The sequence below is a fragment of the Acipenser ruthenus genome, chromosome 26 (genome assembly GCF_902713425.1).
Source record: "Acipenser ruthenus chromosome 26, fAciRut3.2 maternal haplotype, whole genome shotgun sequence".
NCBI lineage: Eukaryota > Metazoa > Chordata > Actinopteri > Acipenseriformes > Acipenseridae > Acipenser > Acipenser ruthenus.
In genome coordinates, this window is record NC_081214.1 from 8,457,941 (window position 1) to 8,485,271 (window position 27,331).

The window sequence follows — 27,331 nt, forward strand, 5'->3', positions numbered from 1 at the left end:
CGAGCCCAGACGCGCCGCCACGTACCCTCACTTTGAAATTGATCGAGACCTGTTGTGCCGTGTTGAAAAATTACCCAGGACGGGGGAAGTGCGTCACCAGTTGCTCATTCCTCAGCCCTTTAAGGATGATTTGTTGCAGCTTGCCCACGCTATTCCCCTGTCTGGTCATTTGGGAAGGGACAAGACTAAAGCGAGGCTTGTGACACGGTTCTATTGGCTGGGGCTGAATGGTGACGTCAGACGTTTTTGCGAACGCTGTGGGGAGTGTCAGAAAGCTAGCCCTAGAGCCGTCCCACGAGCTCCACTGGTGCCATTGCCCTTAGTGGAAGCTCCGTTTGAGCGTATTGGAGTAGATATAGTGGGACCGTTAGAAAGGAGTGCGGCGGGATACACACACCTATTGGTCATTTTGGATTATGCTACGCGTTATCCAGAGGCCATTCCCCTCCGATCTGCGTCTGCTAAATCTGTTGCCAACAAGCTCGTGAAAGTTTTCTCCCGGGTGGGGATCCCCAAGGAAATACTGACTGACCAAGGTACCAACTTTATGTCCCGGCTAGTCCGCGGAACATGTAAACTTTTGGGGATTAAGACCATTAGGACCTCGGTTTTTCACCCCCAGACTGATGGTCTTGTGGAGCGCTTTAATAAGACCCTCAAAAACATGTTGCGCAGATTTATTAGTAGTGACGTGCGTTACTGGGACCAGCTGATTCCTCCCCTTCTCTTTGCTATCAGAGAGGTACCCCAGGCTTCCACGGGTTTTTCGCCATTCGAGTTGCTGTGTGGTCGGAGACCCCGGGGTGTGCTCGATCTGGTCAGAGAGATGTGGTAGGAACAGCAGGACAACACGTGTTGGACCTGCGCAAACGTCTTGAGTCTGTGGGAAAATGGGTGCATGACAATTTGCAGCAGGCTCAGCACAGACAGGAGACCCAATATAACAGGGGGGCCCGGTTGCGCACGTTTCAGCCGGGGGATAAGGTGCTTCTATTGTTACCCAGCTCTGAGTCCAAACTTCTGGCGAAGTGGCAAGGACCGTTTGAGGTTACACGCCGGGTTGGGACGGTGGATTATGAGATCTGCCAGCCGGAGCGACGGAGAGAAAAGCACATTTACCATGTAAACCTGCTGAAGCCTTGGTTACAGCAGGAGGCTTTGTTAGCGGCGCCAGCAGATGACGTCACCGACCTGGGACCTGATCTTTCTGTGTTGGCAAAACAAGGGTCGGTACAGATTGCAGATAATCTGACACCAACAGAGAAATGTCAGGCGCGGGCGCTGGTGGCGGAATTTCCTGATGTGTTTTCTCCCGTCCCGGGGCAGACTCGAGTAGCCCATCATCACATTGAGACTGAGCCGGGGGCGCTAGTTCGCCAGAGGCCGTACCGCATACCTGAGCGCAAAAGGCAGGTAGTAAAGACGGAGATTGACGAGATGCTTAGACTGGGTGTAATAGAGGAGTCCCAAAGTGACTGGAACAGTCCAATTGTTTTAGTGGATAAGCCGGACGGGTCAACTCGATTTTGCATTGACTTCAGGCGGGTTAATGAAAAATCGAAGTTTGACGCTTATCCCATGCCCCGGGTAGATGAATTGCTGGAGCGTCTGGGCACGGCTCATTTTATGACGACACTGGATTTAACGAAGGGGTACTGGCAGATACCCCTGACCCCGGAATCCAGAGAGAGGACGGCGTTTTCGACTCCCTTTGGGTTGTACCAATTTAGGACCATGCCCTTTGGGTTGCACGGAGCACCAGCCACTTTCCAGCGGATGATGGATCGCATTTTGCGGCCCCATCAGCAGTACGCCGCTGCTTACATAGATGACGTGGTTATCCACAGTGAGGACTGGCCGAGTCATCTGTGTAAGGTAGCGGCGGTGCTGCAATCCTTGCGGGAGGCTGGGCTCACTGCTAACCCAAAGAAATGTGCCATTGGGAAGAGTGAGTCGGAGTATTTGGGGTATCGAGTAGGGAGCGGCCAGATCAGACCGCTGATTGCTAAGGTGAAAGCCTTGGCTGACTGGCCGGTCCCTACGACCAAAACCCAGGTGCGCTCTTTCTTGGGACTAGCGGGCTATTACAGGAAGTTCATCCCGAGCTTCGCCACGCTCGCTGCTCCCTTGACAGACCTCACCCGGAAGGCTGCCCCAAATACGGTTCAGTGGACGGAGCCGTGCCAGAGAGCCTTTCTCGCTTTGAAGCGAAGGCTGTGTAGCAAGCCAGTGCTATGCAGTCCTGATTTTAGTAGGTTCACCCTGCAGACGGATGCGTCAGAGACAGGTCTCGGGGCAGTGTTGTCTCAGGAGGTTCGGGGAAGCGAGCACCCGGTCCTGTATATCAGCAGGAAGCTCCTTCCCCGCGAGAAAAACTACAGTACCATCGAGAAGGAGTGTCTCGCGGTAAAATGGGCAGTTGAGTCACTCCGGTACTACCTCCTGGGGTGACACTTCACCCTGATTACGGATCATGCCCCCTTAGCATGGCTTCACCGGATGAAGGATAACAACGCCAGAATCACGCGGTGGTACTTGGCCCTGCAGCCCTATGCCTTCAGGGTAATCCACCGAGCAGGGAAACTGCATCAAAACGCAGATTTTTTCTCTCGGGAAGGCATGGGGTTGTAGGATTTTCGAATGGACCGGTGGTGCCATTCTGAGGGGGAGGATGTGTAGCAGGGGAGATCTGGACTGACTGTCTGGCACATCCGTATTACTGCAGGTAGAGGTCAGCAGTCTCGTGGGATCCGCCTGTCGGTCATGGCGATGACATGGAGAGGTGGGGAAGAGGGTGTGTGTGCTTTCCCTCTCTCTGAGTGGCTGAGGGGCGGGCCTTGGGAGACTGCTCGGCCCATAAGATCTGGTTTGGTTGGGCGCTCGGGTGGCCGTGTTTGGGGAATACCCAGTGACACTGACGAAAGACGTCAGTTTTAAAATAAAACGAGGCAAAACTGGCTGAGAAAAACAGCCGGCCTTAAAATAATTTGTTGAGAAAAGAAATAACAGAAATCACCACGTACCCGAGGGGACGTGCTTAGTTGTACGGGGAACTCCGGCCATTCCAGTGTATAGAGGGTAATTGAGCGTAGGATGGAGGCCCGTTCTGACCGGCTTAGCGGCAGTGGGGGCACTGCGTAAGCAGAACTTTTTGTTTGTAGTTTTATTACTGTGTTTTATTTTCCCTTTTTCTTTCGCCTTTGGTTTTTCATTATTATTTGCGAGCACTTGTTGTGCCTATACCTGTATTGGTAAACGCCGTGATTCTGGTTACTGTTGTCAGTATCTAGAACACGGACAACAGCGCCATCTACTGCGTCAAATAAATCAGTACGCCTGAGCGGCGTTACAAATAAAGTACTGTCTCCTTGTGTCAGTGAATTGCCCACCACCCTTCCACAGGCACCATAATTAAGATTTACTTCAGGGAAACACACCCTTAACCCATTAAGCACCACATTAATTCTAAAGATATTTCTTCACAGAAAAACATTGAAATCCTTTGTTTTGACTACAAACTGTTGCATCCTATTTGTAGGACAGTCAAGTTAGACCTGCCCGTAATCAGGCCACTTAAATGTCACGCTGGGTATCAAGCTCAACATGTAGAAAATGGAGCTTTATCATCACTGTGGGTAGGAAAACACCAAGAAATGTATCATTTTTAGGCATTTAGACTTAACATTTGCGGTTAACAAAATTAGAGTAAGTTATCATAAGAGACATTTTTAATAACAGAAGAAAAGCTCACAAAAAATTACAAAAGTAGCCTGTCCTCAAATGAGGACAATGGCACTTAATGGGTTAAGCTCAGCAGTGAAGGTCTGTATCATGGAGGGCCCTTAAAGAATGTTGGTTGTTTCTCAGTTTTGTAACATTTTCTTCTATATAAAATAAAGAAACAGGATTTAATTTGAGCTGTAAGTAAATGCTTTGAAAATAAGACCCTGTGTCTATCAAGCTGTGGATGTTTTTAAACCAGATGCACATTGCTGTCTACAGAAGACAGCAATGTACTCCAGCGAGGAGACTGTACTGCCTGCATGTGAATGTGCTGATTGACCCTCGGGGGCATGTCCCTTTCCTCCTTGAGCCTGAGGCCCTCCCAGCTGGAAACAAACAGATGTCCAGCGGAAACGAGAAGGCCATGACCCAGCGTGGGGCCCCCAGGGGAAATAACACCCCTCACCCCCCCACCTCCAGTTACACTGGAGTTCATATTCCCATTCCACATGACTCCCAGCTTGCTCACTCCTCCCACTCCCTGCCCAGGCTTTGTGCTTGCCACTTTAGCCGATTCCCTGCTAATTCAACCTGCCTGCAGCCTGTTGGGATGACTCTGAAAAACTTGGCTCAGTGGAATCTGATTTAAATTACACCCCACTTCCCTCAACACCTTTAACCACTGCTGTGACCTGTGGGGATAGCATGGTATTGTTTTGATACAGCCCTTCATAAATCCTGTAACATGAACCAATGCAAACCTGTCCTTTCAAGCAGCTTGAATCTAAAATAAATAAATAAACTACAAAAAAGAGAAACCATTCATTCGTGTGCAGCCCCAAACCTCTGTTAATTACCTCTCTAATAAGACTAACATGCTATAACTCTACCAGACCCTCTGAAATCCTGGATACAACATAATGTTAACATATTGTCTCATGTGATTTAGATTTCAAAATTACTATTAGGAACTAAAACAGTAGAAGAGTTTCCATATAAGAATACTGAAATAATAACTTAATAACACGTCAATTATTCTTTGACGTGTTTAAAATATACACCTTCTGTAATGAGGTTACATGTTGTCGGTCCTTGACTGACCTTCATAGGTTTCACTGTATATTTTATATAGAGTTATATTTTCAAAGCGTACTCCAGTCTTTAATTAACTCCTGTTTTTTGAAAGAGATAATATGCCTGTTCAGTTTACAGAACTAGAACCAAAAAGTGATATAATCCAAGTTCTTTTCAGCATTCAAGATGTTTTTTTCTCATTTTGTAACATTTACAGGCTTTTTTCTCTTTTAAAAAGTTAAAGATTGGAGGTAATGCTTTGAAAATACATTCACGAGTGACACAAGTGTGGTGGTCTTAACCTAACCTTATCTCAGAACAGCTGAGTCTGCTTGAGAGAGGCCCATGCCCCAGGACTGAGGCACTACCTCAGATTTACTCCCAGGTTTTAGCAAGAAAAAGCTCAATTGAAAGAGCGAGATTCCCCACCCTTAAATTAGCTCAAAGTCAGCGTATCAATTAGTGGAAAGCCAGGACATTAGTTAAGGCTGACAAGCTCATATTGAGCGTAAAAGCTTTTAGAATAACATAGATTAAACACAACGATCCAAAGCTACTTCAGAGTCTCCAACCAGATAATCTACCGCAGAGAGTGAGCCAAGCGATCTTATCTGAGGGAGACATTTCATATCAGTTACCGGGGAAGATATTTACAGCCTGATTTTCAGAAGGTGCGTTTTAGAGAGAAAATAGAGGTCACAATTTTTTGGCCACCTAATTATATGATTTTCAGCAGGGGCAGGTTCATTTCTCCGACTCGCAACGCCCTTTGCTACTCCTGCTTATGACTGATTTAACTGAAATGACAATTGATTTTCAGGTTCATTAACAAGCCAATTAGTCACATTTCAATAGCTGGACTTTAACTGGATTAACTGGAAAACAACAAGGCAGCGCACATGTAGTCACAACAATTGGGGAAAAAAGAAAAGAAAAATACATTCTTAGCACCCAAGTTGAGCTTTTGCTCGATGATATTTTAGCACATCAAACTGTTCTTTTTGGCAAAAGGTCTGGAGCCACTGCTAAATTTAAAATACGGAAGGATATAACTGAAAGAATAAACACAACCTCTTCCATAAAAAGGCCAAAAAAGATTCTGGGACCTAAAGTTGTGATGCCTAGTCTCTGTAAGTCGCTTTGGATAAGTGACTAAAAAATAATAATAATAATAATAATAATAATAATAATAATAATAATAATAATAATATACAGCGTGCCTATAGAACATAAAAAATCCTTAATTTATTTCAATATCACAATGTATTCTCTGATGCAATATTAATATTCTTTACATGCAATATCTGAATGTTTATGTATGTTTGTGAAAAATCATAATACAAATGTTAAACATGAATATGCATTTGTTACATATGTTTTCGAATGGTCACATGTTAATTATGTATTTAATATATTCTAAAATTAGCCAGCCTCCACTTATAAGCCTCTGTTTGAGTTTTCTGAATGAGGCACTGTTCTCTCCATGATAAATGAGTCATGGCATGAGCCAGGGTACTTGGCAACTACATCCATGATAATACATTGAGCATCACATAAAACTTGCACAGGTAAAGAATGATGATGCTTTCATTCCTTGAATCTGGGGATATTGCAACATGTGTGCAATCTATTACACCGAGCACGTTTGGGAAGCCAGACAACTGATAATATTTGTGTTTGGTTCTATTTAGTTCCACATCCCCAACTGGAAGTAGTATATACCCTTGCCCTACAGAAAAGTGCATCTGTGACATCAGTCAGTATCTTTGACATAGAAGACTAACAGATGCCTGATCTGTCCCCAGCTGTTGTCTGGATGGCACCCATTGAAAAAGAACAGCTACTGTAACCTTTACAGGTACAGGTATGGCGTGACTGCGGGCTGTTTGTGATTTCTAAATCAAACTTAAGCAGATCACACAGCTCTGTTATAGTGCCTATATCCAATCTGTATCTACGCATAACTTGTTTTAGAGTTAGATCTAGAAATGTCTGACAGGGATGAAATATTCTGGGTTCAGTGTAGGGTCGTTTTTTCCTCATTCCTTCCCTCTCGTGCTGCGGTTGAAGAATTGGAAGTGCTTCGATATTCTCCATTGTAGATTACAGCTCAGTAGCCCTGTCAGCGATCGCAGTTCAAGACACGAGAGGGGGGCGTGTCTTAATTACAGAGTGTATTTTGGTGTTTTGCACCTTTTGAAAATAAGGCGTTATTTGCAAAATAGAACCAATTATGAATTTCAATTGCTTAACAAGCTGTAATGCGAGTGTATCTTCAAAAAAGCGCAAAGCCTAAAATTTCATTGCGCCTGCACTGACTTATACGACTTTTGCAAATACATTTTGCAACTTATCTGGAGTCGCAAAGGTGTTTTTCCTCTGCCCCTTTTGAAAATCAGGCTGTTAGTGTTCAAAAAGGGACTGGTCAAGGCTTGTTACTTGATAGCACACTGTACCATTAGGCCTGCAGAGAAGCATTGTATAAATGACCAGAGTAGCTGCTGTTCATACTCATCTGCATGCAGTCTGACATTGTCAACCACACTGCATCTTGCTTAAGAAGTAAGGAAGTAGATTCTTTTTTGGTTGTTTTGTTTTTCTGTTTGTAATTAATCCGAATGGTTCTGGGTTCTGTTAATTTTTAGGTTTTAGATTTTTTTCTCTAAATCTGCCTTTCCCTGCTTTCAGCTGCTTTGAGCTTGTTTGGAGAATCCTAAGTGCCAGGAATGAACAGCCTTCCACATAACAACAGAACCCACAACTCTTCCGAACGATTCCAAACATCACAACACAGTAAGGGGATGTACAATGTACATGTACAATGTGTACAATGCAATGACATTTGAAGCTACTTAACAATTTACTTTACATATATCCTATTTGCAACCATTAATTTTTTTTTCAGCAAGAAATAATGGCACACTGACAATCGGCCAGGGCTGCAGATTTGATGCAGCCTCAGTAAAAACGCTGCCTCACATTTTAACAGCCCCGTCTGACTCCTGTTGACTGCAGTGTTAATATTAAGAGTGTCATGTGCAGTCAGACATAAAACATACATCCCCCACCAAGGCTGTAAAGAGAACAGAGCTCTGGAAAGGTCATTACTGGACGAGTGGCTCTCTGAAGCGGTTTGTTCAGTACGGCAGTGCTCTACAGCGCTATGTGCAGTACATTAGTGCAATAACCAAGTGCTTTGGGTCATTGCACACATTTAGGGTACATTGATATAGATTCCCAAAGCTATTTACTCCAAAACATCATGAGTGTGAAATTTTCACAAAGTAACAACACACACAATAAAGTTACCAAACCGGAAATAAACACCTCAGGAATTCAAAGCCAGGGCTTGTGGGTAGTCTTGAGTTGTTTCCTGTTTGTTTTAGGATTGTAAAAAGGTGTCCCCCTGTGGCAATGCGCCCCGCCCCTGTGTGCATTTGTGTGTATGTATGTATGCGTGCGTATGTCAATGTTGGTGTATAGATTGGTACACGGGATATAAACGGGTCTGTGTTTCACGTGTGTTTAAATTGTATATTTGTATTTAGGCACGGGATGGCACATCACGCACGTGCATTTAAAATGTAATATGTAAGCACGGGGTTGCACAGAATTAATTCACGTGCTGGGATTCAAGTGAATAATTAATTAGTAATTGAATCCCAGCACAACAGTATATATAGAGACACGTAGCATGCAGTCGGGGTTAGGTGTTCAGAGAGTGGAGAACGGGTGAGAGAGAAGGAGAGTTAAAATCGTAATCGTAAATATAATAAGTGTTTTGTTTGTACTCACCGTGTTTGTTCGTCTCCGTTTCACCTGTGTGTTAGTGTTTAGTCGTTTTGTATGTCTGTTTATTTTGGCGCAAGTGCCGTGTCCTGTTTTTGTACTGTTAAACCTTTTTATTTTGTTAATAAACGCTGAGTGCAGCCATTGCACTCAGCTCATCATCACAACCACTGTCTTTGTTTGAATTCCTGATTCTGGTCTGACGCCACCCACTCCGGCCGTCTTTGTGACACCCCCCCACATCAGAAAAAAAATAACGCTAATGATGATTTGGATTAAATAACTTGAGAATGGAATGAGAATCTTGTGATAAAAGAAAAGCAAAATAAATAATAAAAAGGAAAACCAAAAAAACCAGACTGAGGATTTGTGGTTTAATATTTTGTATTTAAAAAGAAGCTAAATACTTGGTTAGTACTCTGTTAGAAGAATGCACTTATTAGCAAGGTTTCACTGTTAATGGATACACAGACAGGGGAGGATATGCTGGATACACTCTTCTCAATGCCCTCAAAATATATTACCAGCACGTTTTAACTTTGGGACTGTCTCAAAAGCAAAGAGGAATTGCTGTGATAAGGCCAGTATAAAAACGACCATGAGGTTGTGCTCAGGGAAATCTTTGACAAACTCATTGTTTCAGTGGGGAAGAAATTACTGTAGCACACCCTTTAATGATATTTGTGTACTAACACCTTGCTCAGGCCCTCAGTATGCTGGTGACTATTAAGCATGACACATATCCATGAATGAAACATATACATGGGACAAAAAACAGAAGATATGATGGAAATTCAAAACACGCTGTAAAACTCAAGCGTCTACCTTGGTGTGAAAAATGAAACAAATAAAACAAATTTGCCAGAAATGACTTTGGGTGAAAATTGGACTATGCCAAGATATAAAGTAGTGCTACAGAGAAAGCTGGTACACCAGAGTGTAACAATTAACCTGTAAGAAACCTCTAGCTCTATTAAATTATTTTTATTTTTAGTAAACTCCATATCTTATTGCATGTTTAAGTTTTAGACTGGGCTTTGACAAGAGCGTTTCCTGTTTCAGAACTAGATACATCCCTCTCCCGGCATCCCAGAACCAGAACTTGTTGAGATTTTTTACAAAAGTGATCAGGTACTAGCAATGTAAGCATGCTAAATCTGCACTGAAGTGGTTAACTTTTCATTAAAGTGGAGACCTAGGAAGTGCAAGAACATGTGTTTCTTTCAAAACTGCACATTTGAGACCTGAGTAGCTAGCAACATTATTTTGTAAGCTACAATCCCTTTAAAAGACTTACAGGTTGGCTAATTCTGGCACTGTAATAAGTTCTTGATTTCTAAATTGCTGATCATTCCAATAATAATCTCCAGGTAGTTCTAGGACTGGGGTGCATGGGAAGGATATTGATCCAGCACTGAGTGTCAGTAAAGGGATTGGATTTGGATAATCAGAGAATCACCACTCACCAGAACTCTGCCACTCACCAGCACTCTGTCTCCCACTCTCAAGTCTTTGTCTCCCTTCTTGACGGAGCCGCTGTCGGAGAGGTTAGAGCCAGACTCGTTGCCTGTCTTCATGGAGCTGTTGAGAACGCTCTCCCTGAGTGGCAGGATCACTCGCTGGGCAGGGGGCACAGGGCTGGCCCCCGAGCCCCCGTGGAGAGTGAGATTCTGGGTGGTGAGCGACTCCGTGGAGTGGGAGTCACTCCCGTCTCCCATGGGCTGCCGGGTCAGCTTGGAGGGCCTGGTGAAGATGCCTTGCAGAGGCTGGCACTCAAAGTATCGCACCCCTCCAACCGAGCCGTCGTTCTTACCCACGGGGTCGTCCAGAACCACGCCAGCCCACTGGCCTGGTGCAAACTGGGTCTCCCCGAGGTAGTGGACACAGCCCGGCTTCGCCCCATTCACCCAGACCCGCTCGCCCACCACGAAGTCCCCCGCCACCTCGTCCCCAACCTCGAGCCTGGAGCCGGGCTTGTCTGTGGCAGCGGCGGTGTTCAGGGAGGGCTGCTTGTGAAGAGGGGAGCCTGGCAAAGACACAGAGAGAAAGCATTCCAGTCGTTCACACCAGGCAAAACCTCTGCACCGTTTATACAAAAGACACTAAGTGACTGGGTCAAGTTCACAAAAAACAATCTAGGAGCCCACTCTAACTCTAAAACTAACATTGAGAAACTGCACAATTATACAGAGCATTGCAAAAGGCAGAGTAATATAAAATGCACTTAAATAAACTAGAGCCTGGACACATATTTGAATTTGGTGGCAACAATGACCATGTTGGCATTGGCTCATTTATTAATGTCTGTATCAAATGCATAAATGATGTCTGAAATAAATAACTCCCGTTCTACTGCACAGAAGAGTGTTTCTCACGTGTCTTTAATGATTTGATGGGGTACTGGGTGTATCTGAATTTAATATGGTACAACTTCTACATTTGTTTCTAATTGAAAATGAAAGAATATTAGAACACGGTCAGCGGGCTTGGCTGGGTGGTGGGGGAGGGGCAGAACAAGCTGGGTGTTATGCCCCAGTTATGGCCACATGTTTTAGCCTTATGAGTGAGGATATGTGTAGGCAATGTGGGGGAGGGGCACTATGAAATCAATTCTTAATATTTTTTTTTTTAATGAAGCAGAAACAAGAAGAAACAAAAACTGTGCAGAAACAGCCCTAATATTCCAATCCCCTAGCTTGCTAAATCACTGCTATTCTCCTTGCAGTAATTCTCCCCTGTAAGAGGTGTTTCATCACATCCATCCACTTCCATTGAGGCTCTGGGCAACAAGCCAGAGCTTCTCTAGAAACTTTAGGAATATTATTGGATTTACAGTACATGAACTGATATTTCATTATATGTCCTTTATAGGAAATACAATTTTAGGCTACAGCTTGTTTCTGTAGAACTAGACTACAAATGTATTTAGGCAGCCCCGCTTCAACATTAGGTTTACGGGGGAAAACTGCTTTCTGTGTCTGTCAGTTAATACAAAATAAACGTCTAATTTTGCTTTGAAACATCAGTTATCTTAACTTATCTTATTCACTGTGTATATCAGTATCTGTTTCACCACATCCTGGTAACTTTTCAAAATTGTAAAGCACCCCTGTGTCTCGACGAGAGCTCTCAAACATGTCTACTCTCCAAGCACAGCTGGTACGCCACAGCGCAATCATTAACCTGTCCACCTGGAACACTATCACAACGTGGGGCAGCATTTTGAAAGGTTAATTGGTTACACCAGCAGTACAGAGCAGACATGTTTGAGAGCTCTATAGAGGGCCTGCTTTAAAATTAAAAAGTCACCAGGATGTGTCGAGTGAAACAAAGCCATTCTAAGCAACAACAAGAATGCATTACTTCAGATGAATTTCAGACCCGTGCTCTTTGATCATTATAGTAGTTTTTCTCTCAATACAATTCTCTTTACTTCACTTCTTATGGAATGCCTTCAAAGAGGACTAGCTTTTTTTATTTTTTGCCAGTTTTTTGTCGTGTGTTCTGGGGAGCAGGGGGGGTGTCAATAATCATGAAGCTTACGCTTGGCCTTTCTGAACTCAGCATTGTGGTGTGGCCCATTTCCATATTAGCTGGCTTGCTCTGTGCTCGGAAGCAGAGTGAGAATGAATTGAATGCAGGCACAGTGTTGCCATGGAGATGCAGGGGAGGAAAAGGAGCCATGCGAAAAGGAGAACACAGGCTTCATTTTCTCCCTGTGCCCCCGACACCTCCCACAAGAATTCCACCATTCACCAGACGAGAAGCAGATTCTCCAGCTCTTCATTTAGAGAAAGCCCCCCACCCCTCTCCCGGCCTACTGTCACCCAAGGGCCTGTTCAATTGATCTGAACAGCATTGGAATGGGACATCCACGAAGACTCACCACACAGCGGAAATACCTGCTTTGAACAGGTTGCTTGCAAAATGTTTTTTTCTTTGTTTTACAAAGAATGATTAATGGCCCAGTTCGATTCCCTTTCGGCTGGTAGAACGTGTGTCTTTGATTTTAGGTGTCATTTATGCATTGGTTTCCTTAACATGATATCTTTTTATCCTGCCATGGGGGTGACATCCCCTGTAAATCACACTTGCATTAATCTGGAGAATCTAATTGTGATTTAGCATTTCATTGCTCATTCTTATTCTATACTATTCTGTAGTGTTGGGACAAATATCTAAATATTCAAACAAACATTTCTTGACATGTATTTGAATGCAAAAATCCATGTCCGTGTCTGCTAGATATAACAATGTGTTTTGCCTTGTGCCATTTACCACCTTGCCAAAATGTGTTTTTATCTGAAACACACACAAGGAAAGAATGTTTAACTAAAACAGTATGGCATCCTGTGTGTTGTAGTTAATTCACTTGGGTAAAGTAAGGCCTTCACTGACTTCTAGGTTATTTTTTTTCTTTAATAAGGTGTTACATATAGTGGCTTTGATAACGTTTTGCAAATGAACCAATATTCGAATATGAAAATACCATGTTTGTCCCAGCACTGTTATTCTGTAATACTGCTGACATGTGTCATGGTCATCAACTTTTTCATCATACCGATAGCTCTCATTTTGTTTCACTGTTCTGTTTCACAGGTGTCAACCGTGCAGTGGTGTCCACTAATAGAGCTTTCTGATTGGTGGGTTAAAGTTCTGTGGTTTAAAGTGTTGTTTATATCAACAGAACAGACTGCCCCCTCACTTTTACATAAAGCCAGTCTGATCTGAAGCCTGGCATTCACACAACTGGTACAGCCAGGCACAGTCTCACAATTCGTGACCTGAATACTGTACTGTGGCAGGGCTCAGGCCCTGCACTTGTAAATAGTGTGTGTGTGGTTTGTTAGAAATAAAGCTTTGTTATTTTAAATGAAAATTTTACACAGTCATAGTTAAAATCCCATCCCTGCCAAATCCATGTGCAAAATGTGGCAAGGTGCTAATTGATTGATTAATTAATTAATTGTCAATTAGCCCTGGTAGAAAGTCATCATTTGAAGCTTGTCTGACTTTGCTTTTGAGTGTTCATTACCAGCCAGCAATAGAAATTTAAAAAACACTGAGATTTAAAAACATCCTTAATGAATAACACCAAAATGAAGACAAGGTTCCCTAGACTAACACAGTCTTACTGCGCTGGCACGGTATCAGTTAAAGTAATCTGGCACACAGCGAGATGTAGAGTCTCACATCCAAGTGCTTTAATGTACTGCCAACCTGGGTGAAAACACCTAGAGGTGCAGCAGGCAACCAGTTTCCTAGTAGAATATCTGGCAGGTAATAATCGACAGTAATCAATGCATTTATGCAAGAGCAAGAAGAAAAATAAATGCTCTTCGCAAGAGCCGTCAAATACTGAAAACTGAAAACCTGCATGTGCATATTATTATACACTGAAACATGCATTCCATTATTTAAAGGCAAGAGGCAAAACAGTTTTTTGGTACTGCATGAAAGCCTTTAAATACAACCAAAAACATGCATGTGCCAGTCCTGGCGTAAAGTGTAATTCCAATTCCAATTCCAAAGATATTTTGTTCAATTACAATTATAGTTACAATTATGCTACAATAATTACAATGACAGTAAAGTGATATAAACACCTCCACACATTAACCTGTTTACTCTATTCTAAATAACCAGCAATAATCACAAACATACTACAGAACTTATTTTTTCAAACAAATGCGGTCACCAAAAGTGGTTGAACATACAAGAATAATGAAATTGAATGACAAATAAATGCAGAACTGAACTCTGAACTGTAATCAATCAATTATATGGTTTAATTACAATTACAATTGTGACTGACCCCCGGTCTGGCACCTGCTAGTAATAGAATATATATGGCACCAGGGTGACCAATGAAGGTTTAATTGACAAAATAAAGGGGGTACTCGATTTAAATGGAGGGAACTTGAATTTAAATGATGATGAGCCTTTGCATTTCTGCACTCTGCAACCCTTAGATGACATGCATGAACTCCCTGGTCAGGATTGTCTGGATAGTACTTCAGTCGGTCATGTCTTTCACAGTCCCTTCACTGGGTCTGCTTTATTTCCTAGTCATTCCCAACACACACCCTGCAGCTTCTTAGCCTGCTACAGTCCCAGGGTGGCGGATCATTCAGGACATGGGGGTTGCTAAGGGCAACAGTGGAAGGGATTTGCTGGAAAAATATATGGCAATCTCTGATTGGTAAGGGGCGTCTGTGCAACTGCAAGGTCAGCTGCTTCAGCCTCTTCAACATTTTTACCATTTCTTGATACAGCAGACTTCTGTCTGTTTTAACTGACATGTAAAGCGCTTTGAGATACTGTGGTATGCAAGGCGCTATATAAATAAATACAATTGAAATTGATGAAGAAATTCTAGTGAATGGCTTGAAGAGAATGTGTAGGGTGAGGGGGGGGCTATTATTATTAGTAACACAATGCTGTGTTTATGGTGCAGTTCCAAACATGTATATTATATGGGTATTGAAACTTCCATCTAGACCCTGAAGTAGTTAATTTTATCACTGTAGCTGTTAAACCTGGAGTGGAATGGCCCTCCAGGGCTGTGATTGGACACCCCCGGCCTAGACGTACCAAAATACAAGGTCCGAGGTTCACTGTATGGAGTATACCTCGGTCGTTACTGTACTATTACTGTATTGATGAATCGACAGACAGAATACCAATAAACAGTCAAACTGTGGAGATCTTACAGTGCCACTGGGAGAGAGGTGGGATTCAGTGTGACAAGCACAATGCAATCCCATCACAAAGCAGCACGCAGCTCTGCTGTCTCCTCCGCAAAATACAAATGACCTCAATTTCCAGGGTTGAGAGGATGTTCAGGGGAGGAATTTGAGATGCAAGCACCACAGGAACTGACAAGTATAATTAATAAAAGATTTTTGAACCGCAGTTACTGTTTGGATATTCTGTCTGTCACTCACCACTCACCATCCTTACCACAGTAACCCATTCCATTCCCTCACCACTCTCTGACCTTCAACTTCCAACTGTGTCCCCTGGTCCTGGTTTCTGTGCTGCACTTAAAGTATTGGTTAAGGTTAACTTTGAAGTCTTTAAAATCTTAAAAGCAGTTCACAATCAACCCCCCCACCCCCTAACTCTTCTACATTCTAGGCGAAAAAAATTCAGTCCCTTCAATCTTCATAGCTCATTCCTTTAAACCCTGGGACTAGTCTGGTTGCTCTTCACTGGACTCTCTCCAAGGCCACACTGTCCTTTCAGTAATGTGGTGAGCAGAACTGAACCCAGTGTTCTAGGTGTGGTCTCACCAGTGCATTATACAACCTCATCATGACCTCTACACTATAATCAAGAATTCCGTTAAAGCTTTTAGGAAAACACCTCCTGTCTCCTATGTATTCTAACCCATTATCTTTATCTCATTTATAGATTTATTTTCAAAGCAGTTGAAATTATAGTTGACTCTTGCAATTCCAAACCAGTTGGGTCAATCTGGATTACCAGATTCCAGATTATTTTAATTACTATGCTGTGTTCTTTTCCGAGAATATTTGAATTATGTTTTTTTTTTGTGTGTGTGTGTAAACAAAAGTGAAGCATCCCTGTCACAAAACAAATTCAGTTCCGGAACAATTTAGGTAAAATGATAGTGATCCGTGGTTGGGACCTGATGTCGGTCTAACAGAATGGGCTGCTCTTTGGGATGCTTACTGTAATGACTTTGCCCTCCCCTATGGGACAGGCAAAGGCACAGTAATGAAAACTACTCGGTGGATTTTACCAGTCTGCTGACAGCGAGGCTTTGGGGTTTGCAGAACAGCGAAGTGACTGGATTACTTGTCAATCAGTAGACAATTCACCTAATCTCTAAAGCAGTCCACCGGTTGTCTACTTTACCTCAATTTCCCCACAACAGCTCAGGAGAAGTGAAGGTCAGTGGGCATCCTCTGATCCTACAATCAAGCCAATGGCCTCTTTACAGCCAGGACCAATACACCAAATGCCAGCGAGCTACTGGCCCCTGGAGGATAAAGGTTTCCACTTGAGCTCACAGGTGCCTGGCGTGACAAGAAGAAGCAGTCCCTGCCAGTTTAGCCTCCCTAACCCGAGAGAGAGCCAGTGTCAATGCGACACTGTGCAATCCCCAGCGAAGACCGGGGACTTCATACAGCCAGGACAAGAACTTGCGTTCCCTGACTGCGTGACACCCTGCACACCACATGGCTGTTTCTTTTCCAGGGAAGCGACTCAGGGACCAGGCATTTAAAAAGCTCTGCATTAAAGGTGCTTCCATCTGTTCTGAACCTCCTCACTGAGAGTAAGAGTGTCCTCGCTATCTCTTGTCCTACTTGCTGTGCTAAATTACAGCATGGTCAGCAACAAAACATGCTGTGACTGTACTACTAACAAACTGAAGGAGCTGCCAAGAGAATGTCAGCCACTTGAGTCACTGGCCTCCTGGCTTACAAAATGAACCTGGAGGGGGCCTGCAGTGCAGTTCATTTAGGGTTTAAAGTCTGGGATGGGAATTTATTGTGATCTACTAAATGCGATGGATAATACTAAAACAGCACATCCTCATCTCAAGCTGACACTTTAATATGGGTGCGACATTATGGAAATCTCACGATAATTAGACAACAAATATCTTAATCGTTTACAAAGAATTATCACAGATTCTTCTTAACTCTATCAACAATGTAGTTCTAGAAAACTCAAAAGCTGAGTGTCTTAGTGTCATCTTTAAATTGATTATCAGTAGCTTTTTCCTTTTCAATGTTTATTTTTCAGGGGCTCACAAAATACTGTAATACATCACTCACTTTTTAGAGCAACGAATTTACTCTGGGTCTTTATCGAAATGAAACCTGTTAACTGTGCAAGGGGTTGCAGGGGCTCTGCTACTCAATATGACAATTTTCAGTTTATTCTTTGTTTCTGACCAGCAGCTGACCAAATGCGCCAGGCAGTGATATCCAAGCTGAGGAAAATCACAGCAAACGAAACGAGTGTCAGTAACACTGAGGAAAATCACAGCAAACGAAACGGGTGTCAGTAACACTGAGGAAAATCACAGCAAACGAAACGGGTGTCAGTAACACTGAGGAAAATCACAGCAAACAAAACGGGTGTCAGTAACACTGAGGAAAATCACAGCAAACGAAACGGGTGTCAGTAACACTGAGGAAAATCACAGCAAACGAAACGGGTGTCAGTAATACTGAGGAAAATCACAGCAAACGAAACGAGTGTCAGTAACACTGAGGAAAATCACAGCAAACGAAACGGGTGTCAGTAATACTGAGGAAAATCACAGCAAACGAAACGGGTGTCAGTAACACTGAGGAAAATCACAGCAAACGAAACGGGTGTCAGTAACACTGAGGAGAATCACAGCAAACAAAACGGGTGTCAGTAACACTGAGGAAAATCACAGCAAACGAAACGGGTGTCAGTAACACTGAGGAAAATCACAGCAAACGAAACGGGTGTCAGTAACACTGAGGAAAATCACAGCAAACGAAACGGGTGTCAGTAACACTGAGGAAAATCACAGCAAACGAAACGGGTGTCAGTAACACTGAGGAAAATCACAGCAAACGAAACGGGCGTCAGTAACACTGAGGAAAATCACAGCAAACGAAACGGGTGTCAGTAATACTGAGGAAAATCACAGCAAACGAAACGGGTGTCAGTAATACTGAGGAAAATCACAGCAAACGAAACGGGTGTCAGTAATACTGAGGAAAATCACAGCAAACTAAACGGGTGTCAGTAACACTGAGGAAAATCACAGCAAACGAAACGGGTGTCAGTAACACTGAGGAAAATCACAGCAAACGAAACGGGTGTCAGTAATACTGAGGAAAATCACAGCAAACGAAACGGGTGTCAGTAACACTGAGGAAAATCACAGCAAACGAAACGGGTGTCAGTAACACTGAGGAAAATCACAGCAAACGAAACGGGTGTCAGTAACACTGAGGAAAATCACAGCAAACGAAACGGGTGTCAGTAACACTGAGGAAAATCACAGCAAACGAAACGGGTGTCAGTAATACTGAGGAAAATCACAGCAAACGAAACGGGTGTCAGTAATACTGACTCTTTCCTACTGTAAGTGTGGATGTCTCACTCAATCATGGCATGTCGTCAGTTCAGTTGGTCAGAAACAACTCAAAAACTGAAAGTGGCGAAACCTGTTGTATGATTCACAGGTTTCATGGTGTTCCAATGTAGAACCCCAGTCAAACACGCACTCTATACTGTTTGCGATGTTGAAAAGGAGCTATCCTAATTATGGGACACTGCAGTTGTCAAGTAAATGGAGGCACTTTTTCAGACCTCCAGATTGGATTTCAAGATTATCAGGAAAGCTCTCATCTTACCTTCCTTCTGGGCCGAGGTACTGGAAGTAGACCCTGCGGAGGACCGGCCTACTGGGCTGGCATGCTTAGCCCCCCGACCGGGGATCTTCAGTCCACTCGGCTTCAACATGCTCATCTCTTTGTCTCTCTTGGGTATGTGAACTCAGGGAAAACCCCTGCTGCAGGAGGCTTCAGTCAGCGTGTCAGGCCTCAGAGTGCCGAGAGCTTCCTCCCATCCTTACCTATAAATACAGTAAAACCCAGTTAACCAGTCTCTTCAGTACAGTTAGGTGACTTCTTATCAGTTCACAGCACAACAGGTAACACTATCCACCCCCCGCCACGGCGGTAAATTAAAAATTAGAGCTATCACTATCACAAAAAAGTGACTGTGATGCATATCAACAGCATGTACAAAATAATATAGAACAAGTAATGGCAAGGAATAGTTTAATGAAAACTGGACAAGTGGTATTTAGGACCTAGATATCAGGTACGCAAATTAGGTGTTCGTGTGATGGTAACGTATATTAAAACGAGAGATTTATAGTATGTGGAATAACTCAAGATATAAAATTGTGACGACTTAAAATCACTGCACCTACAGTATAAGCTATAATTAATCTTGTCAACCCTGCCTCATGACCATCATTATTAGTTTATTTAGCAGATGCCTTTATCCAAGGTGACTTACTAGGGGGTGTGAACTATGCATCAGCTGCAGAGTCACTTACAACTACGTCTCACCCGAAAGACAGAGCACAAGGAGGTTAAGTGACTTGCTAAGGGTCACACAATGAGTCAGTGGTTCAGGTGGGATTTGAACTGGGGACCTCCTGGTTACAAACCCTTTTCTTTAACCACTGGACCACACCGCCTCCTTAATAGTAAGCTATACAATCTTAAGCCTGTCTGGGCATGGAGTTTATACATTTTTTTAACCACTGGAAAGTGATATGAGAAGGAATATTAGTGTTACATAGGCTAAAGTTGGGTTTCCAAGCACAATGCTAAAATGTTCCTCACAATCAGACTTAAGGCGTCTTTTCAGAAGCAAATTGTAAAAACTACAGTTGAAATTTCAATTTTGGGGGAACCAAAGCTTGCAGAATTCTACAGATTATGATCACACTTTTTGCGTATATATTTATTATAATTCTGAATGTTGCATTCTACAAGGACAGCACTTTTTAAATTCTAATAAAGACAGCTCCTTGCTTAATGTTTTGTAGTTAATGTAACCTTTTCATGTTATGGGTACATACAGTGTCAGGTCACTTAATTAGGACCTGTCTACTTGATTGGATTAGGCACAGTCCTGCATTAGAGAGGCGAATGAAGCTGATCATGTGACGTGATCCCTCCCTGCAGCACTATAAATTTATGGGAGCAGCACAATTGCAAACAGTCTGCCAGTATTGGGTAAAGATCTAACAGCATTCTGAAGAGGCATGGCAGTGGGTGCATGTGGAGCATGTGCTACAGTACAGAGTGGATCAGCAATGGCAAAGGGAAAGTGATAACCAAGAGAGACAGCTGTGTCAAACAGTTAGGAGAGAAGACGGTTCAAGAGGCTTGTCAGAAAATGACTCAATGGGTCCCTTGAGACACCTTCCAGCACCTCATGGAGTCTATGCCACTTAGTGTCAATGCTGTGATTGGGGCAAACGGAGGACCAACCTGATATTCGAGACAGTGCCTAATAAAGTGGCCAGGTTGGCAAAAGACCCACAATTACAAGATGGCTGTTACGTTATACAATATTGGCATGGAGCATAAAAACAGAAGCCAGTTTTTATGAAACTTAATGTATTTGGATACTATTTGAGTAATTGGGTATTAAACTTGTTTTATTGTGAAACTAGTACCTAATTCTTTAGCATGAAGACGTGACACTTAATAATATGTACACTGGTAAACCTGACAAATTCAGTAGAGCAAAATGTAATTCATATCTCATTGACAGCCTTGTACAGTCTGTCCACATAGGCCTACATACCAATCCACTTACTGTCCTTATCTAGACCCTACAGGCATATGCTTGGCATGTGTTTCTCTGTGTGTGCATGTCTGTTTAATCATTCCTGTGTGCTGCATTATAAGCCTGCGTTTCCCTTCACTGAAACTACAAACATTTCTTACTGCTTGAGATCAGAAAGATCGATTTCCATAAACTCACGCATGCAATGTATCAGTGGAAATTGAATTTAGACATTAAATAAATGTGTGCTGTTCTGTGTTCACTGGAGTCACAGCAGTCAGATAGTTGAGTAATCCGGGCTGCTGTAAAGCTATGCTCCAGGTATACAGAAGTGACAGCTGCAATTGCACAAGCTCATGTTATCTCTGGTTATGTAGTTTTGTAAGAAAGTAGCTTAAAGGGGTATATCAAGATACATATGAAAAAGTTTGACATACAGCGGACAGACGAACAGACAGAGAGACACCTCCATATATCCATCACAATCTGCTACTCCCAATAACAAATGGGCCTCTCTCAAGCAGAGTGCCTGCTGTGCTGAATTGCATGGTAATGCTTGAAACATGGTCCTGCACCCAGTCCTGAGGTTCAAAACTACCTTCAATTATTACTGAAATGATCAGAAGCCAGGAGTTTGATGTTAAATACATTGTTTGCATGGATAATCATATTAGTAAACCTGCATACTATTAATGCCTCAGTTCAGAGCATGTTCCCCAGGGGTCTGGCACCCGGTCATTTCATAATATTCCTAAACAAGGGGGGTTCTGAGACCCAGGACTGGGTGCAGCAGGGCTGCTGTGAATTTGAAGCCCTGTTGGAAGCTTGGGATTTCTCTTGTGACTCCCTAAACTCAATACTCCACTGTGTTTCACTACATCAGACACCTCTGACGTGTTTTTTTCTGTTAAATTGTATGTGCTTATTTATACTGTAGACTGCTTGCCCAGTGAACATGCCAGCAAGAAGTAACAGTTAAACGAAGATAATACTTTAACAGGGCTGTCTACAGTTTGTGGCAAGGCCTTCAATGTCTAAATAGAGCAGAATATTTTAAGGCACCACAGATTAAATTAAAGTTGGGGTTAACCCAACTATCGTCAATGTTTCTGCTTCCATGTCATAGATAACGCTAGCAATACTGATACTTTGGTCTCCTTTCTTCCTGCTTTACAAGAATGATACAGTGTCAAAGTTACGGATCGAATAATACAATATTGGTATGAAAACGATTTTTATAAGAGTTAACTGGGCTGCAAAAGAAACCCAAATTAATAAGCTACAAAAGCAAATAAATCGCTTTCCAAAAAAAAAAAAAAAAAAACCCAACTAGGCTATATATTATTATTATTATTATTATTATTATTATTATTATTATTAATAATAATAATAATAATAATAATAATAATAATAATAATAATAATAATAATAATAATAAACGTATTGTGGAGATGTATGGTTGTTAGACCCAATTACTGTACGTGTCAATCATTTCCAAGGGCAATTCACTACATTTGCTGCACTTCGAAAGAAGCAGCCACAGCACTGTCTGCATAATAATGGTATGGCGAAACATTAACTGTCAGTTACAGTAACATCGCCATTGACCAGACATCTTACACATGGCGCTATATTAACGTCGAACCACCCTTCCAATCAATACTGTGAGACACTAAGGCGTTAACAACATTTTTATATAGGCTACGTTTGAATTCATTCTAAATATAACGAAGATGGAAACACGCATTCAATTAAGAGAAGTCTAAACTCACCAGACAAAAACAAATGACCGCTTTTGACGTTTTTGGCAATGGTTATCTTCAATTTTACGACAGACGCGTCATCATATACTAACGGCTGGTTTTGGTGAGCGTGTAATGAGGTGCTTACAGCAAAGATATATAGAATGCTCATTGTATCCCTCCATTTCACAGAGCTACCATGCCCCAACCCTATATATAACGGTAACAGAAAAAAAAAAAACCCTTTACTGAGTGGCGTTCAGTAACATGCCAGCCTAAAGATCCCATACCCAAATTCGCTAAACTTTATTTATTTATTAACACAGTAAATATTATTTAAATACCAAATATAGGATGCTTCTCGATTGCCTTTCACGCATTGCCAAAGCCTCCATTGTTTACAGCATAGTGCGCATCGCGATTCACTCAGCAGGAAAAAAAACAAAAAACATTGCGACCCATTTAAAGCTGCTACAACTCAACAAAGCAATTTAAAAAACGACCCATACCTCCTAGCTTCCAGACTGCGGAAACCAAACCCCAGACGGGGTCGAGGTGACAGCCCCTGTTGTGGTCCTAGAGAGGAGAGTCTGTAGACGTGGGAGCCGGGTTCGTGCTGTGAACGGCAGCCACTCCCTAGCCACGGAGAGATGCTAAGGACTCTGGAACCAGTCTGAATACAAGAAAAAAGATACAAGGATGCGACCAGCAGCATCCAAAATTCAAATTTTCTTTAAAAAAAATCACCGTGCCAAATTTTTACTATGGTGGTCCTTTCGTTGCGAATCGGTGTAGGCAAAGGAAACGTATTGGCAGAAGGAGGCTGTACAATCTCAACGCTATCGCAGCATCAGCACCCTGTGTATTCGAGCTTCCCCCGCTGTGCCGGTGGAAATGGAAAGCACAACGTCTCAATTTTCTGCCGCTCCTGTCCGTACAGGGGGAGGTGGCTTGGATCTCGTCTCTCCCTCCCAGTTATACAGCTCAGTCACTCGGCCTCGTTTTGCAAAATTTTTTTTGTCGGTTTGGTCTCTCCCTTTGGCTCAGCCAGACAAAAGGGAAGCTTACAGAAAAGAGAGAGTGGGTGCGCAAGCGAGCTCCCGAGAAGAGAGTGAGGATTGGGGAGGAATTTACCGCCAGCTTCTTTCTGTAAAAAAGCCGAATAGCTAATATATATATATATATATATATATATATATATATATATATATATATATATATATATATATATATATATATATATATTAAAGGGGGTAACAAAAATGCAAAAACAGCTAAGCACTATCCAGCTGTTAGGTCCATTGAATTCAAAATACGTTGTGCCTGCGGAATTCCTTACGCAACGTGTCCAGTTGTAAATTATGAATGGCAAACGCATTAACTGTCATAATATTTATCTGACTGGTTACTACTAGTATCAAGTGTGTTGTGTGATACAATGTACATTTTTATGCCATTAAAAAAAAAAAAAAAAACTTATAAGTTATACTGTAGTCCGCTGTACAAAAACATTTACATTAATAAATAATAGCATAATCTAGTCAGGTCGAATACTTAGCTTTCACTTTGGGTAGGTATACATAAATCAAAAACGATCCTACAGCTTTTAATTTCAATATCACACAATTCGTTTATTGCAGTTACGTAACCTCTTTGTGTGTTTGTTATGCTGCAAGTGTGTAACGCAGTGGGTTAATATTATACGATCCCAGAGTTCAAACGGTACTCTTTTGCCCTATAGTTTTTACAGCTGGCTGAACCTGTGCTGGGTAACCACGCTGAGTGTTCCAGAGGCCGGTTGTTTTTCAATAGCACTGAGGAGCACCCTTTTGACCATCCTCTGAGCTTTTGAAACATTTTGGAATGTTACTGATAATTATTGAGACTGGTGTGTCCAGCACAGACCCCCCCCCCCCCCCCCCACCAAAACGTTTACATTAATGTGTAATGATATCATTAGACCTTAATTTGTAACCACTGCATGTTGGATTCTGTTATTAACTGAGCATGTTATTAACTCATTCCTTAATAGTTTACTTAAATACATACATGTATGGAGTGGATTTAACAATCACTTTATTCACATAACGGTAATTTTTATATTCAAGTATAATGGTAAAAAAAAGAAACAAATATATACTTAACTGTTACTTCCTGATATCTAGTCACTTCCTGTGCTGCGGGTCACATGGTCTAATTGCAGGTAGAACCAGGAAGCAATTTGAGTATTTGAAATATACAGTATATGTATATATTATATAAACATATCAGAAGAAGTGAGGGACTTGACTTCAATCTAGGGCTACAATTAAAATAGACTTTGTCAACAAATATTTTTAGTGAAGAAATCAGAGACGCTCCATTGAATAAAACGAGCTAAATTTCGGCTAGAATACTGGTGTGTCCCATTGTTTTATATATCAGATGACGCTAATGAATGACACCTGTTCGAAACCCTGCTCACTGATGAAACGCTTCACAGGGACGCTTGTGGACTGGAAATCAGACAGATAAAATAAAGGAAGTACTGTAGTATAATCGTGTTGATAGTAATGGAGTTCCATTACAAGGAACACGCTGCAGCAATGCCACTATTCCTTATTTCATGTTTTTTTTTTTTTTTTTAATTGTTTTACGTACAGCCTGTACAACTGGAAAATACAGCAGGTCATATCGCTGTATTTTGGGTTGAATCTCCAATCCCCCTGAGTTAGTAATTAGAAACGTATCCTGCTTGCGGTTTGCTCTGTTCTGAGGGAGGGCAGAAGTGCATGGCTCATATATTATTAACGACACAGAAGGGGGTGCCTCGAGGGGGGGGGGCGGAAGTACATTCTTTCTTTCTCCAGGCTGTGAGGCTGCAATCTGGACAGCATTAACTGGAGAATTAAACAAGACAGTCTTGTGCTACATATTACCTCATTATACATTATCTTTACGTTGTAACATGAGAGACTGCAAATATTAACTTATATAAAAACTATATAAAACTGTTTTGGGCAATTAACAAAATAACCCCCCACAATGTATCCCATCGTGCCACTGATCACAGCCCAATGAACACTGCTTCATGTCTGCAGTGATAGGTTAGCACTGTGCAGATTCAATGCTGCATGTCTGCAGTGATAGGTTAGCACTGTGCAGATTCACTGCTGCATGTCTGCAGTGATAGGTTAGCACTGTGCAGATTCACTGCTGCATGTCTGCAGTGATAGGTTAGCACTGTGCAGAGTCCTCTTCGTTGTCTTCAGTATTCAGCTGTGGCACACAGCCCCTGAGAGCATTTTCTACAGTCCTCTGGCGCCACCTAATGGACATTACTTGCAACTACATAATGTTTCCTTGATTTCTCTCAATAGGCTCATTATTATTACCCATACACTCACAGATTATGAGCAATAACTGAAAATGTAAGAGTGGCATAAATGCAGTCAGTGTCATTTTTTCAGTCTTATATTCTGATACAATCAGTAACCTGTGCTGAACAAGATCCTTAGCAAGTAACATCACAGTTGGATACATTGCATTAGTGTAACATGGCCATGCCTGCCCCTATCACCGGCACAAACAAAATTAAATTGAACTGCATAATGATTTCCCTCAACCGAAACGATATTTTGGTAGCACATTGCAATTGGTGTACTAGGTACTTCAATCAAATACATACAGTAGTTGACCAATTGCTACAGTAACATTGTGGAACAGTAATATTGTGGTACAGTAACATTGACACGTCCCATGCTGAGCAATAATGTGCCACAGTTCTACAAATACTGTACAGTATATGTTACTATGAATTATCTTGACATGTCAACTCTTGTAGTGACATGTTATACCAGGTATATATATATATATATATATATATATATATATATATATATATATATATATATATATATATATATACACACACACACACACATACACACTTCTGTGCAAAAGTTTTAGACATGTTGCATTTTTCAACTCTGATGCATTATGAGCATCAACAATTTACTCAAAGCCTCCACTAGTGTTTTCTACTATTATAACAACCTTGACTTGTATAAAGAAGGAAAAACATTGAGTGAAATAGCTTGCATCACTCGATTTTCAAGGTCTGGTATCCGAAGCAAAATCAACAGAGAAACATCATCATCTGTAATTGACAACCCCAGGACTGGAAGACCCAAAAGGCTGCCTAACATGGATGAGCGATACTTGAAGATAATATCCTTAAGGAATAGAAAGAATACAAGCGTTGAATTGACAACAGAACTGGCAGAAGGCACAGGTGTAGTTGTCCATCAAATCAACAGTATGAAGGTCAATCTTGAAAAAGGTGCTTTGGACTGTTGATGGATGGACAATGACACCTGTGCCTTCTGCCAGTTCTGTTGTCAATTCAATGCTTGTCTTCTTTGTATTCCTATATATATATATATATATATATATATATATATATATATATATATATATATATATATTACTATTTCAAACGGTTGTATATTATGGTAATCATCATTTTATCATGCAATACACTTACACTCTGTTGAACCTTTAGCCTTTGCGTTCAAACTATAGTTCTGCAATTTACAACTATGCAACAATATCCACCGACCTTTCCCTTTAAATCTTTCTCGGTTGCTTATTCAATTGTAGTACTTCTAGAATGCTTAAACCCCGCC

General features: G+C 41.9%; 1 protein-coding gene across 5 annotated transcripts in view; it reads right to left on the minus strand.

Moving 5' to 3' along the window:
• The window catches only part of LOC117430630 (CAP-Gly domain-containing linker protein 2), a 52,002-nt gene extending 28,282 nt beyond the window's left edge, over positions 1-23,720 (minus strand). Inside the window, exons 1-3 of one of the 5 annotated variants that reach the window (XM_034050887.3) lie at positions 23,174-23,720; positions 18,963-19,183; positions 10,053-10,612 (exon numbers count right to left, since the gene is read on the minus strand). In XM_034050887.3, the coding sequence (XP_033906778.1) occupies positions 10,053-10,612; positions 18,963-19,077 (675 nt within the window). In that variant the 5' untranslated portion in view covers positions 19,078-19,183; positions 23,174-23,720. The remainder of the gene's footprint in view (positions 1-10,052; positions 10,613-18,962; positions 19,184-23,173) is intronic. The other 4 variants (XM_034050885.3, XM_034050884.3, XM_034050889.3 and 1 more) reach the window with 4 other exon arrangements.
• Between the last annotated feature and the right edge of the window lie 3,611 nt (positions 23,721-27,331).